Here is a 15,755-nt window from a genome sequence, read left to right on the forward strand (position 1 = left end):
AGGAAGATGGTAAACTCAGGCGGACTTGAGCGGGTAAGCACCACATGCAGGATATCGGGTGCACATTCTTCTTGAATTGCGGCACAGTGCATTGTAGTCAGACAATGCACTTTCGGGATCTCTTCCGGACCGAGTAAGTAAATGTAGACATATTTTAAAATCTGCTGCATGTTCATTTTCTATTCAGGTAAATTGAAGTTGAGCAGAGCTCAATAAAAACTTGGTCAAAGTATGTAAACAAATGTGTTAGGGCTTACTCAGATTGGCGTTGCATGGATGGCATAACTATCGACGCTATTCGCATATATGTTTTTTTTAATGGACCCAAATAGGGGATATTTATTATTCACTTTGCACCAGTGTCTTGATGATTGCATCTTTCAGTTGTTACGCCTTGTGTGCCATATTTATTATATAAAATCCAAATGGTTCTTTAATGATTATCCATTAAAAAAACCACAATTTGTGTGCATGGACGGTGCCGGTACAACACCTACACGTTTCAGCTTAATGCAAAGCCTTAGTCATGGTATGTAAGAAAATGAATTTAAAACAAACGAATAGATGTGAACAATTACGATCAAGAGACATTTTTTTTATTAACGATCAAGAGGAGATTCTATCTTCTCCATCTCTTCCAGTGCAAGTGATACAGAATGAATTTACTGATCTCATGTTTTATGAACAGAATGCATTGCTGGATATGCATGAGCTCAGTGAATTTAAAAGTATGCCAATAATTGATACATCTAATGTAAAGTCTACCATGACTAATAGTGATTTCTACCCTCTAAAACCATGGTACCGAGACTTGATGCTTTTCAGACATTAGTGAAAAAGAGCTACATATACTTAATAATGCAATTAATATAACTAAAAAAACGCAACCTCAGTGATGCACAATTTAAAGCTATGCGTAGGCTCAAAGACAATACTCACCTTATTGTTCGAAAGTCGGATAAGGGAGGGTCAGTTGTTGTAATGGACTCCGGTTTATATGTGCGGCGTGCATGCGATATTCTCTATGATCCGAGTACTTATCTCAAATTAACATCCCATCCTACATCCTCTGCAAGATACACATTGAACCAACCTATTAATGATCGGTTATCATTGGGGTGCTTGATGAAAAAAATTGCTAGGTATCTGGTCATAGATAACCCGAGTATGCCCATATTTCATGGACTTCCCAAAACCCACAAAGACACCTTTCCTCCTCCCCTCCGTCCTATCATCTCTGGCATTAGGTCCCACAATGAGCAACTCAGTGCCTGGCTTGATTAACACCTACAACCTTTGGTTCTTAGAAGACCAGGTTTTCTTAGAGGGTTTTCTTAGAGACGGTTCAGATGTTCTCAGGGGGCTTGACAAGTTCAAGTGGGACAAATCTTTGTCACATTTTATGTCATAAATCTATATTCTTGTATACCCCATGACACAGCCATTAATGCCATCCAATATCATTTAGACAGATACAGTTGTTTTGATTTGGTTCTAAAGATTTTTCTAATATCAGCTACTGAATATCTATTGAAAAACAATTTTTGATGTTCAATGGTGAATATTTTTAAAGCTTTGTGGTGCCCCAATGGGCTCAAAAATTTTCCCAACACTTCTGTTTGTAGCTTGGTGGGAAGAGAATTAAATATTTTCTATCCACAATCCCTTTTTGCATAATATTGTTTTTTATGGTAGACATGTGGATGACATTTGATGGTGTGGCAGGGGGAGTTAAAGGATATAACAAATTACATAACATATATCAATGACAACAGGATTAATCTCAAATTTACATCTGAGAGACCCTTATCCAGCACACAGTTTCTTGATATAAAATTTGCAGCTTCACCTGATAAAGAGAATTTAACTACGGTACTACTATGTTTTCCAAACCTCTGGCAGGCAACTCCATCCTAGCGGCGTCCAGTTATCATTCCTCTCATACTGTTTGCGCAATTCCGTACGGGGAGTTTTTGCCAGACGCATTTGTTCTAATGATAATGAGTTCTATGAGCAGTCACACAAAATAGAGAACAAACTGAGAAAACTAAGTTATTCTCATTATTCATTAATAAGTGTGAAAGAAAAAGCAAAAACAATAGACAGAAAAAAGCCTTTTAAAAAGAAAAGATATGTCAACGCCCGAAACATTAACCAATAATATACCAACTTTCAGTACCCCATACAGTTCTCAATTTAATGCCATTAAAAATATTGTCCACAAGTATATTCCCATTTTAAATCAGGACGAGATCATGAAGGGTGGTCATAGATGTGTAGCAAAACGTGGTAGAACTTTAGGCAATATCCTATCTCCAAGTACCTTGAGCACTAAAACCAACACTGGAACATGGCTATCAGTAAAAGGTTTTTTCAAATGTGGAGGACAAAGATGCAATGTGTGTGTATTTGCCGCTAATAGAACGGAGTTTAACAATGATACTAAGACCAGAACATTTAAAACTTTTATAAATTGCGACACACAGTATGTCGTATGCATTATTTATTGTACTTGTTGTCTCACTATTTATGTTGGATGCACAATACAGAAGCTAAAAACAAGAATTGCCCAACACATAACCAGTATAAGAAATGGTGACTCCAATGCATCAGGAGCAGCCAAACACTTTGTGGATATACACAATAAGGACCTTTCTTGTTTAAAGTTCTTTAACAGGTTTGCGCTCACCTGACTGGATGTGATGTATCTGAAGGCTAATTGATCAGGTGGACAATCGGTGCTTTGTTTTTAATTCATTTCCTGGCATACCATGACTAAGGCTTTGCATTAAGCTGAAACGCGTAGGTCTTGTACCTGCACTGTCCATGCCCACAAATTGTGCATCATTTTTAATGGATAATCAATAAAGAACCATCTGGATTTAATTTGGATGTGTCCGGCTCGTTTTCGTTTTCCTTCATGGTTGCTCTACATGCCAGACACCGTGGAAACTCTCACATGGAAGGCTCCACCACACCGACAAGCCAGGGTACGTGAGTTTTATTTCGTTCTACTTTTTGCATATTAATTATATGTTTGCGCCATTTAGCTTCTTTTCTGACGCTCACAACATTTTTTGTCACTTAATTAGGGCGCATTATTAGACCAACAAAATGTAAGTTTACAAACGTCTGAATCCCTTCATGAAGGTGGATTGACAAAGCGCCAAAAATTAAATGCCCCCTCGGCCTGCTGGAATATTACAACATGCACAATTTTTTTTCTAATTGAAGAACCATGGAGTTCCATAGCAGCTGCAAAAGAATTACATCTGTCTGCAGTCCACTTCTTTCTATATGGTTTTGCTATCTGCTTTTTTTTTTAGGGGGGGTAAAGGATCAACGGATGCCATACAGGTATGTAATACAACTGCTGTGGAATAGAATTATATTTCATACAACAAAGATGGTGCAGATTTGGTTATGGATTTTGATTTAGAAAATCCTGACTGTGTGAATTTGCCCTTAATCTGTAACCTGTCAGTTAACACAAATGAATTGATAGTGGATTTCAAGATTGAAGGGGTGCAGAGAATTTCCAAACCATTTCCAGCAGTCTTTACTGCAAGTATTCTGCAGTTTTTACTTTTTATGTATGGCTGACCTTATATATATATATATATACTTCCAATAACATATCAACTCTCACATTTGAGTAGAATCTAGAGTAATATCCACATGGCTTCTCTAGTCTTGCTGGAAAAAACCCTACTATAAAGGATTGTAAATTGAGCAGTAAAAGGTTAAGTATATCATCATATATTACATGAGAAGGTATACTTTTAATTGGAAGATGAGTTGTATTGTCAGTATATATATATATATACTTAATAATAAAGCAATTGTTATTATTATCTTCTATTAATAACTTTATAGTGGTCTCCCCAAATCTAGAAGAACATGACTCTTAACTTCTATGTTATCATCCCCATTTCATGATTTCTCAAATATTCTGTGATATCTAAAATGTTTGTCTTGTTAGATTTTAGCGCAATTTAAGGCAACTTGTACAGCATTCAGAAATTTTGGTGCTGTATTAATGGAATTTTACTGTACATTGGCATAAACTCTTATAGCACAGTTTTCTCACATTGACCACAAGTTATACAGACAATTTTCACATAATTTCTCAGTGTTATTCCAAGCTTTCCGTATGTTGAAAATATTTTTTCACAATATTTCCTTTGTTTGCCATATGAAAGTACATCTTGAAACACAAACAGAGCATTACATTTTCCATTGCGTTCTCACTTCCTGAGCAGTTTCTAGCAGAGGAAAGTGTTTCCCGAGGTGCTAGAGCGAGTATTAAACAATGAGAGAGTGTTCCTGTGAATGCTTTAAGAATGTTTTATACATTGTTTTTAGTATCCTGTTGAATACAAAAAAATCCAATCATTTCAATGTTTTGTACAAATTAGAAAGGCAACTGAACTACATCACTACTAGAATTATTTTGTAAGAAGTCACTTCCAATATAAAAGAAACATTTGTTGTAAATTTTCAAGACTTCTTTACTGAAATAATTTTCATGCTTATTGGGCAGTGATATGCTGCAGCTTTCTATGCTGTCACTTCAAACATGCTGTTATATTTACATTTTTATCTCATCCTTGTAATGTAATCATTCTTTGAACCTCTGGTTCTGAAGCTTCCTATAGAAAGGCTCCTCTACTTCTTCACTTCCCTGCCTCTCAACTTCTTGGGGTTTTCTCCTTAGACTAGCTTCCCGACTTGCAGAAATGCCGATAGTCTCAGCCACTAGAGGAGTTGGAACACCTCCAGCAACATTGACAGTTGGTCCGGAACGTGGTTCTGAATCAGGCTCCAGGTCACTTATTGAGGAACCCGGTGAGACACCTGCACCTTTTGGTGTTCTGTACCCACGATAGTCCTTATTCATGTCATAGGTGGCAATTTCCTGGGTCTCAGCAGGCTTTTGTGCAGCTTTCCACTCCCATGGACCATTTCCTGAGGAGAGATGAACTACTGGATGGTGAGGTGCATGGGCATCAATTGTGACAATACTTGAACTATCCCTCTCAGAGGGTGAGCGGTATTGTGATGAATCAGAGCTACTTGTGGTAGAAGATGAAGAGGTTTCAGAATGTTTAGGTGTGCTAGACACCAATGATGTTCCCTGTTGTTGTTGCTGTTTTGACATTGCTATCACTTGCATGAGCCTTGGAGCATTTGTAGAAGCTCGAGGTGCTCCTCCTTTTTCTGCCATCATCATCCACTTAGCCCTTATAGCAGAACTGCTCTTAGGTGAACCAGCTTGATTTTCTTCAGGTATGTGTAGGAGTGGGGGAGCTGCTGGTCTTGGTTGAATAAGAACCCGTGGCCCTGCTGTCCTAGCTTGCACTGTGGGATAAAGTGATGGTGGTGCTCTATCAGGATCTGGCTCATCAAGAACAATACCAGAAGTTTCAGATGCTGCCCGTCGATGAGCCTGTGCTAATGCCACTTCCTCTCCAAGTGTTAGTGCACGTCCCTCTAAAGGCTTTGGTTTCCACTCAGTTCCCGGTGCTCGTGGAGGACGGGACCCTTCAGCAGGCACATGTATGGTCATGTGTCGGCGAGCAGTGTCCTCCATAGATGGAGTGCTTACTCTTGGTAAAGTGTTACTAAAGGTGACCATATTTTCTTTTCCCATTGGACTTCTGGGGGCCAGTAAGTCAACGTCGACACTAGCGCGTTTGAGGCTACCAAGAGAATTCTTCTCACGCTGAACCTGCCAAGGACATAAAAAATATTGTGTAAGTGCATACAATAAAAGTTTCAAAAATATATTTAGTGCGTCGGTTACTTAAAGTGGCTTCCCAATATGAAATATCAACATATTTTGTCAATTCTGCCTGACAGATTTGTAAAGTACTGCAGTATATGATGCTATATAAATAAAAATCCAGCTATCAATAAAATTTGGTGGTTGCTGCAGATGTGCGGAGCTCTCTCCATTATAGTAAATATAGTCATTATACTCATTGTATAAAGTATGCAATAAATCCCACAAACGTAGCATTTAGATTTACATTCATCCTACAGCCAGATGACTAGCGCTAGTCACCAGCGGGTGGTTTTGTTATCCAGAGAAGTCTATTGTGGGAACTGTATCTATAAAACTTTCATTTCATCCTTTTGGAGACTGGACACATGGGATAGAATCAATTCAGCTAACACATCCAATTCATGTGTCCCTGGCCTTAATAGGCCAGTCTAGCACAACTAAGCCTGAGAAGCTATTTTTTTTAATTGCAAAAGTGGATTGTGCAGTTAACAGTAGTAAACATTGCAATATACATAATTCAGGAAAAAGTATTGTCCCCTTCTATAGAACAGTGAAAATTCCAGTCCGTACTGAAGCTTACAGTTCTTTGGGACCCTATAGCACTCGTTCTGGGCTTACCACCTGGTGGACTAGTTAAGCAAAGAGCTCAGGTAGAAGGTTTTAGCCTCCACCATAAAAAAGGTGGATGAGGGTCTTAGCTGCAGAGATTAAAGGGGTTGTACAGATAAACAGCCTTGGGGAGGGGATAGGGGGGGGGATGTAAAAACCAAAATAAATTTATGCTTACCTCCTACGTTTCCCCATTGTTTAAAGAGGCAGGGGCTCTCCTGTCCAACATTAAATTCAGTGTTGTACCAAGCTCTTGGGACTGGATGGGTGGGTGTGCCCTGCCTCTGTAAACAAACCGGGGCACTACACTGACTGGTGGTGGCGCAGGACAGCAGGAGCAACGGAGGAGGTAAGCATAATTTTTTTATTTATTCAGCCCTGCCCCCAGGCCGTTTATCTAGATCTTGCTAAGCCTGGACAACCACTTTGATCTATTCAGCTCTGACCCTCATCTACCTTTTTTGGCAAAGGATAGCACCACGTCATGCTCACAACCTTTTCTCTTATATAAAGGACATGGGGAGTATGAAATATATGTTGGCCACCTTACATGGACGTGTAACTTACGTGTAACATACAAGATAGGGTCTGTAGGTTTGTTCTTAAGTTGAATTTGTATGTAAGTCGGAAATGTATATTTTATCATTGTAATCCCAGCCAGAACTTTTTTGGTCTCTGTGACAACTGGATTTTAAAAATGTTGGGTTGTCATAAGAATCAGGATTAACAATAAATCTTCATTGCAGACGCCTCTGATAACTGTTACAGCTGATTATTGTAGCCTAAGGCTTAAGTACAGTAAGTTACCAATATCCAGTGGTCCGTTTGTAACTAGGGGTCGTATGTAAGTCAAGTGTTCTTAAGTAGGGGACCGCCTGTAGTTTACTGCACTCCCTTTAGATTACCTGTGTCTGGTCCTGTACACTCATGGGACATCCTTCTCCCCATTCCTTGATCTGTAAAGTGCTACGGAATATGATGGTGCCATATAAATAAAGGTTATTATTATTACTCCTTCTCCCTCTTAAAAGTGTTTATTTGGTGGTTTTAGGACGTATGAGCAGATGTTATGAAGATAAATCTTCATTTATTTCTCAGGCCATCATATATTGTCGACTCCCCATCTTAGACTATCGGCGCTTGGATCTGTTTGTATTTGTTGAACTCATATATGATCTTACATACTTTGAGTTGCAGCCTGCATGGCACTCTACTACCAAGTGGGGTGTTTCCCCCGTATTTACTGTTTGTGCTACTATATTGAATCCTGCACTGAAGAAAAAAATGTATCAGCATCTTATCTATGAGCTGTCAGTTTGAGCATGACAGGAAAAACTAATTTAGACACATTGTTGAATGCAAAAAAAGGGAGGAAAAAAAAACAAATTAATGATATTATTATTATCATTAGACTTGTCTCTGTGTCACTGGAATTGAAGTTAACCTGTCACTATATTTCACCCCACTCACTTCTCACTTCTTTACCAATAAAACAATCTCCTCCAAAGTCATGTGAAAATAAGCAGAGAAGAGTCATATTTGCCTGAGATGAGTCAAGTTTAGAGGCCGTAGGGTTAGTTTCGCTTTACTGTCATAGTAAAGATAAGAATCCCATCTTTAATATCGCATGATTATGGTTCTAGTAGCTACAGAACCAGACATACTTACAGTTAAAAAACAGGCATGTACTGCAGCATGTTTATATGTACTAAAGGACTAATGATAGGGGTATCTGAGTGACATTACACCTGCAGCCTCTAAATTTGATGCATCTGAGGGGAAATATGACTCTTCACTATTCATAGAGGAGATTTCACATAAAAGAGGAAATTCTTGAAAACACATTTTATACCCTAACTGAGGTGGCAAGTAATTTGATGGGGTGCAATCTGGTGACGCGTTCTCTTTAAAAGTAATGATTTCAAGTTTCAGCATTGTAGTTGGGAGTCAAACAAATCTCATCCACATGAAGGTTTACTTCTTTGCCACTCTGGGTCCACTGAGGAATAACTGTAATCCCAGGTCTTCCCAGTTACACCTCCTGTGCTCGCAATCTAAAGAAGAATTACAGCCAAATTTCAGATATTTTTTCTGTCAATATACAGGTAGTCCCCGGGTTACATACAAGATAGTGTCCATAAGTTTGTTCTTAAGTTGAATTTGTATGTAAGTTGAAACTGTATTCCCATCTGGGCATTTACATTTACTTTAATTCATTTTCCATATGTAAACATTTCTTCAATTGGAAGTTATTAAAAAAAAATGTTCCTGTGTGAAGATAATTTCTCATAAATGTAGTCATGTTGTCCCTTAGAAACGAGATAGCTTCCTCGAATACGACCACCTCACAATTTCACAGCAGTGGCCAGAAATGCGCTATTGAGTCCTGCCTGAACTCCTGGATTCAGAAATCAGTACCACAAGATGGCTGTAAGATCTGTAACTCCCAGACATTTCATATACAAAAACCTTTTGTGTCTTTGTGCAATGCCTCCAGCAGAGGTGGCCGTATCCAAGGAGTCAGTCTTGTTTCTAATGTATGATTACATTTATGAGAAATTATATTCACACAAGTAAATTTTTTTAATAACATCTAATTGAAGAAATGTTTATATATGGCAGATTAATGAAACGAAATGTGAATGCCCAGATAAGAATACCCCTTTAAGTAGGGGATCGCCTGTAAGGGAAAACATATATTTCACGCTTATTTACATTGTCCTCTGTTACAAGTGTTTAACTAACCTGACGCTGAGTAGCTTGGGTCCGAGGACGAGGAGTGAGTTCATCGGTGCTTGAAGATTTAGTTTGATGATACACAGACTCGTGTCCTCGATGAGCTAACGCACGGAGAGGATCTTTATTAGAAGCTTTTGGAGAAGTGTCATCTGAGGATGCCTGAAAATTGCCAACAGCATGATAAGCCTGTAAAATACATAATATAGTATGCATTAGAAGAATCAAATAAATATAATTGTTTTTTATACCCAGGTTACTACCCCCACATTCAATGAACTTTTCCTTTTGTTGATAACATATGTAATAGAGCAACACAAAGTATTTATGAAGTGTAAAGATAATGATACATACATTTGCAAATTAAAAAAGGATCTGTGCATATGTATGCAAATCCCTGTACTCTAGGACCCTTAAAGGGGTTTTCCCACGAAAGAAAATTCTCACAACTCAATCCCCTATTGTTATTGTTACACAATAAATATAATTTTAACCCCTTACTTTACAATTTTACTCCGTGTTATTGCTGTTTTAGCTCCTATGGTGCTCAGTGTAAAATCCCAGGGTGTGGACGGAGCCTTTCTAAGCAGACACATTACTGTATTATCCATCTAGTTTTGTGGGGTGACAATGTGGTTACATTATCAGGGTACATGTGTATGTACACTTTCATCTGGCTTCTGAAATTGTACTAACACACTGACACATAGACAGAGAGATGAGACAGATCAGAGATGCATGAGATCCATTAGCTGCCTATAACAGAGTCAGCTCTACTACATCTCTGTTCTCAGTCTCACGGACATGTGCCTGCATTCCCCTTCCCCCAGATCACTTATCTCCTTGTAGTTTGCAGCTTGTCTCTGCCAGGATGTGAATCAGTGTATGTGTCTATGAGCTCCGTTCTAGGACTGCTGGGGGTGTGACTACAGGCACAAGACACCGAAATATCATCTGCACAATCTCACACAAAAATCAAGATTGTGTCCAACCCTAAGTCTGAAGTTACAGAGTCGGATCTAGGGGAAAATGAAATTGTGTACACCAGGACTTTTAGAGACAGGTTGGACTTATATCTGTGAAATGCTGCATTTTTGTTAATAACAGTGAATTATAGAATGTGTTATTTTGATGTGCTGAGTACATATAAGAAACTTACCTTTGTGGGAATACTACTAAAATTCAGTGTGAGGGAATGGGCAGAACGAGATCCAAGATGCAGATGTGTTGCTACAGCTCTGTGTCAAGGCCTCCTAAAGCGGTACCCAAAGCAACACCCAAACCTCTTGCTACCTGAAAAACCCATCCCTGCACCCCAGGATGCTTACTAGAAGAAAGGCTGCAATCTTTTACTGCATAGGACAGTAAAAGATAAAAGGGTTCCTGCCGGGATGGAAGCTACGGAGCCACACCACATCTGCCAGCTTGTGCGGATCATCTCCCTCCAGCAGTAAAGGGGTCCCTCCTCCATCCCCCTCTAGGCTCACCTGCAAGCCACAGGTACACAGCCCTCTCCAATGCTCCCTAGAACCTATTCGCAGGCTCGGTCGAAAGGTGGGGATGGAGCCTCTGCGGACTCTCCCAGGCACACCAGATTCAAGATGGCGCCGGCCATGTGTGATCCCACACTCTCTTCAGCTTCTCCCTCTGCCGGCTCAGCAAAGCAGAGGCCCTGTCTATCATCCACAGCAGTAGCAATTTCAGAACTACCCTCACTCTAGATCACAGAAGATCCCCGTTCTGCAATTCCAACCACTAAGCAGGCAGCCTTAGAAGATTTCATCAAGGAAATGATAGTGACCTTGCCTATAAGAAATTGGGTAACAATGTGGAAGAACTTGGGGCAGAGTGGATCAGCTGGAGCACAAAATGGGTGAGCTGACTGTGTCACATAATGACTTAATTGATGCACATTACTCCTTAGCCAATGATGTCACAGCTATTAAAGAGATATTAGCTGACATAAGAGACAGAAGCTGCAGGAAATATGTCAAATTCAAGGGCATCTATAAATCTATTGCTCCAGCTGACTTACAAGAATACCTTACATCTCTAATTAAAGGCTTGCTTCTGTATATTCCAGACTCAGAAATAGTAATAGATATAGCTCATAGGCTCCCAAGACCAAAACCTCTTCCTGACAATGTCCCCAGAGACACTATTTCTAGAATACATTTCTTCCATGTAAAAGAGGCCCTGATGTACAGGGCACGTAAGGAGAAAACTCTTTGAGCTCCATATGGAGATATCCAACTCCATACACACCTATCTCAAGTCACCCTTCAAGCCAGAAGGGACTTTGCGCCTCTCACGGCTCTTCTAAGAAATTCAGGAATCTCGTACAGACCTCTATAAGGATGCAAAGACTCTTGCACTCAGACGATGATTGCACTTTCCCCCACCAGGATCACACCTCAACAAACTCTTTAAGCCAAAATGCACACAAATTTTTCACAGAAAAATTTCGCAGCATCTGCACTGCAAATACCACAAAAAATGCAGGTTTTTGCATAGCCATCAAAGATTCCCTATCCATTAAATAAATAGAGGTCCACCTAAACCCCAAAGGGAGATATATTATTCTGTTTTGCGAAATAGATAATGTTTTGCTGACATTGGTAAACTTATACGCTTACAGCTCATCAGACTCTTACGGAAACTATTGAGAAAAATATGAAAGGTCCAAAACGGCTATTTCGTTATATGTGCAGACTTTAACATTCTTCCAGATAACATGATTGACTCCACTTCAGGCAGGAAAAGATTACCTCCCCCTCTAGGTAACTGATTACATAAAATACATCTATTTGACATTTTCAGGTACCTCAACGCATCCTCAACAGAATACACCTATTACTCACCCAGACATAGATCCTTCTCTAGTATTGACCTACACTCACCGGCCACTTTATTAGGTACACCTGTCCAACTGCTCGTTAACACTTAATTTCTAATCAGCCAGTCACATGGCATGTAAACATGGTCAAGACAATCTCCTGCAGTTCAAACCGAGCATCAGTATGGGGAAGAAAGGTGATTTGAGTGCCTTTGAACATGGCATGGTTGTTGGTGCCAGAAGGGCTGGTCTGAGTATTTCAGAAACTGCTGATCTACTGGGATTTTCACGCACAACCATCTCTAGGGTTTACAGAGAATGGTCCGAAAAAGAAAAAAACATCCAGTGAGCGGCAGTTCTGAGGGCGGAAATGCCTTGTTGATGCCAGAGGTCAGAGAAGAATGGGCAGACTGGTTCGAACTGATAGAAAGGCAACAGTGACTCAAATTGCCACCCGTTACAACCAAGGTAGGCAGAAGAGCATCTCTGAATGCACAATACGTTGAACTTTGAGGCAGATGGGCTACAGCAGCAGAAGACCACACCGGGTGCCACTACTTTCAGCTAAGAACAGGAAACTGCGGCTACAATTTGCACAAGCTCATCGAAATTGGACAGTAGAAGATTGGAAAAATGTTGCCTGGTCTGATGAGTCTCGATTTCTGCTGCGACATTCGGATGGTAGGGTCAGAATTTGGCGTCAACAACATGAAAGCATGGATCCATCTTGCCTTGTATCAACGGTTCAGGCTGGTGGTGGCGGTGTCATGGTGTGGGGAATATTTTCTTGGCACTCTTTGGGCCCCTTGGTACCAATTGAGCATCGTTGCAACGCCACAGCCTACCTGAGTATTGTTGCTGACCATGTCCATCCCTTTATGGCCACAATGTACCCAACATCTGATGGCTACTTTCAGCAGGATAATGCGCCATGTCATAAAGCTGGAATCAGCTCAGACTGGTTTCTTGAACATGACAATGAGTTCACTGTACTCAAATGGCCTCCACAGTCACCAGATCTCAATCCAATAGAGCATCTTTGGGATGTGGTGGAACAGGAGAGTGGCATCATGGATGTGCAGCCGACAAATCTGCGGCAACTGTGTGATGCCATCATGTCAATATGGACCAAAATCTCTGCGCAATGCTTCCAGCACCTTGTTGAATCTATGCCACGAAGAATTGAGGCAGTTCTGAAGGCAAAAGGGGGTCCAACCCGTTAGCATGGTGTACCTAATAAAGTGGTCGGAGAGTGTATTTCTGGTCAAGAGAGCAACACTACCAATTACAATCTCTGCCACAATAGGAAATACATAATGGTCAGACCATGCCCTGATATTTCTTGATCTTCGCTTATACCCTCGCTCCTCTACTCTACTCCCGTGGGGAAACACATTTTTAATGAACCTCCCTTCTAAACAAAAATGATTGAATCTGCTTTATTAGAGGGATTTACACTAAATAACACACCTGATATAGACCCCTTTAGACTCTGGTCTGACATTAAAATTTTCATTAGAGGCCACTTAATCCGTTACAGATCCGTTACAACAAACAAAAATATACAAAATCAAAATGCACTCTTTCATCCATTGCCACAACTGAGGGACTTTTACAGAATGCCCCTAACCCCTACAACAAACATAGCCAATTAATGTCCAGAAAGGTTAAAAAGCAGCATGGTAAATCCTGTATACCTTAAACAACCTCCCCAGATAAGCCAAATATCAAAACCACTGACCTTAATGAAATTGCAAATTGTTTTAGTAATTTCTTTTCTAAACCTTACAACTTGAAAGAAGACCCCAATACCCCAAAACCTCCACGGAAGCAATAAACCAATTCATAGAAAGGATACATCTTCCTTCCCCCAACAGAATCACAAATCAACTGTCTCAATTCTCTATTTACCGACAAAGAGTTCCTACAACTTATTTGTTTAACCAAAGAACAAAAACCCTGGACCTAACAGGTTTTCCAATGAATACTGCTAAATCTTTCACAAATCCTTAATTCCTCAATTTTTCCATAAAAAAATTAAAGATAATCCACCACTAGCAGGTAGACATATTATTATACAAATACTTACCTATGCTCGTCTTGATGTTGATCCTGGCAGTGTCCTTCTCCTAGAAAAGAAACTTACAATTAGCAGCCCGGAGCATGGGGACAAGATGTCTGGCACACCAGGCTGCTAATTATGCACCTCATAAATATCTAGCAGTTGGTTCTATCTAGCAGTTGGATCAGCCACTATTATCACTATTATCACTGGTATACTGGTTGTGTGTGAATCACAGAAAAGAAATCAATTCCCTCATTCCCCCCTCCCTCGTGTTCTAGACACAGCTGTGGAAAAGACTTATAAATATGCAAGACTCAGCACTGAGGATATGGGTGCACTTAGGTTCCAGACTAAGAACTCCTCCCAAACTTTAGCCACGCATTTGTCAAAGCATAACTAAGGACAAATTAAAGCCCCTCAACCAATGACCTACAGTAGCAGGCCTGAAGATGGGATTGCAATCAATCCCAGCCACACGCTTCACATAAAACCTGCAAATTGGATGGTGTTGTGGAAAGTAAATATGCGGCGTATGAATTTAAGCTGCAGAATTACTTGCAAATTTCATAATTCGGAATGCTTGTCCTCATTGTAACTATGCAAAATGCTTTTCATAATAATATAATAAAAAAAACATTAAATGTGTCAAACAGCATAAATTGAAAATATGAGCCTGCATTGCAGTACACATTTGGGCACAAGAGAACTGTATGTTATACATAAATATAATCTATGTAATTACAATGTACCATATTCTCTAAACTGTAGTTGGCAGAGCAGATATTCTATCCCAAGATACACTGTGCCAGACCTGGGTTAGGGTTGATATTCTAAGCTGCAATTTTGGACATAAATTCAAAAACTGCTATCCAGAAGAGGTTAACTCTATTATGTTCCTATAGGAACCTGTTTCTCCACATCCTCTCCAGCACATTAGGGAGTAGGAAGGAATAATTTTTGCTAGCTAAATAGGAGAGAAGTACCATTGGAGAGGTATTTTATATGCCGTCTCCCAGTGAGCAGCACTGTATGAGACCCTTTTAGTGCTAGAAACCGATCTTTAAGCAAGATGGTGGTGTGTAAATCTATTTCCCATTTTAATAAGTAAGCAGGTTTAACGTCACTAGATGAGAGAGACGTGGAGGAGTAGATCTGCCTGGTACATGATTTAAAACACTGAAAAAATTACTCCCACCTTACCATTGCAGAATTATGCAATAATGTACAACTCACTGTAACTCTGGAAAAAATCCATTTCTCCAAAAATATTAGGCTCCCTAAACTCCTGAAAATCTGGTCAAAAAGGCTCAAGCTCTTCCCTCCTGGCCCTACTTGATCTACTCTTATTTTGAATGTCTCAAACCTTTCCTAGACATCACAGATCTAAGCACAAGAAATACTAGACATAATCTATTGTATTCTAAAGTTACATATTTTAAAGGGAACCTGTCACCAGGAGAGCCATTTTTAGCACTCCCCCAGTCCCCACAGAGCATAGTACATACACTGCCAAAGTGTTTTTGTATAAAAAAAATTGGTTTTACAGAAAAAAAGATATGTTATATTGTACCTTTCATTAGCATCTGCTGTGTGACTAGGCAGTTGCCTTTTGGGAGGGGCTGGAAAGGAGCAGTTCCCCCCCCCACCCTTGGGAAACATGTGACCTTTTCAAATATATGTTACCAAAAGATAAGACAGATCAGCGTGGGCCACTTCGCTGT

At 39.9% G+C, this 15,755-nt stretch overlaps 1 protein-coding gene across 2 annotated transcripts in view; it reads right to left on the reverse strand.

The window, feature by feature from the left end:
- Positions 1 to 262: 262 nt before the first annotated feature.
- Positions 263 to 15,755, reverse strand: part of PLPPR3 (phospholipid phosphatase related 3) — a 37,618-nt gene continuing 22,125 nt past the window's right edge. For both annotated transcript variants that reach the window (XM_072111261.1, XM_072111251.1), the window contains exons 8-9: positions 9,143 to 9,322; positions 263 to 5,731 (exon numbers count right to left, since the gene is read on the reverse strand). In XM_072111261.1, the coding sequence (XP_071967362.1) occupies positions 4,622 to 5,731; positions 9,143 to 9,322 (1,290 nt within the window). In that variant the 3' untranslated portion in view covers positions 263 to 4,621. The remainder of the gene's footprint in view (positions 5,732 to 9,142; positions 9,323 to 15,755) is intronic.

The sequence above is a fragment of the Engystomops pustulosus genome, chromosome 1 (assembly GCF_040894005.1).
Source record: "Engystomops pustulosus chromosome 1, aEngPut4.maternal, whole genome shotgun sequence".
Taxonomy (NCBI): domain Eukaryota; kingdom Metazoa; phylum Chordata; class Amphibia; order Anura; family Leptodactylidae; genus Engystomops; species Engystomops pustulosus.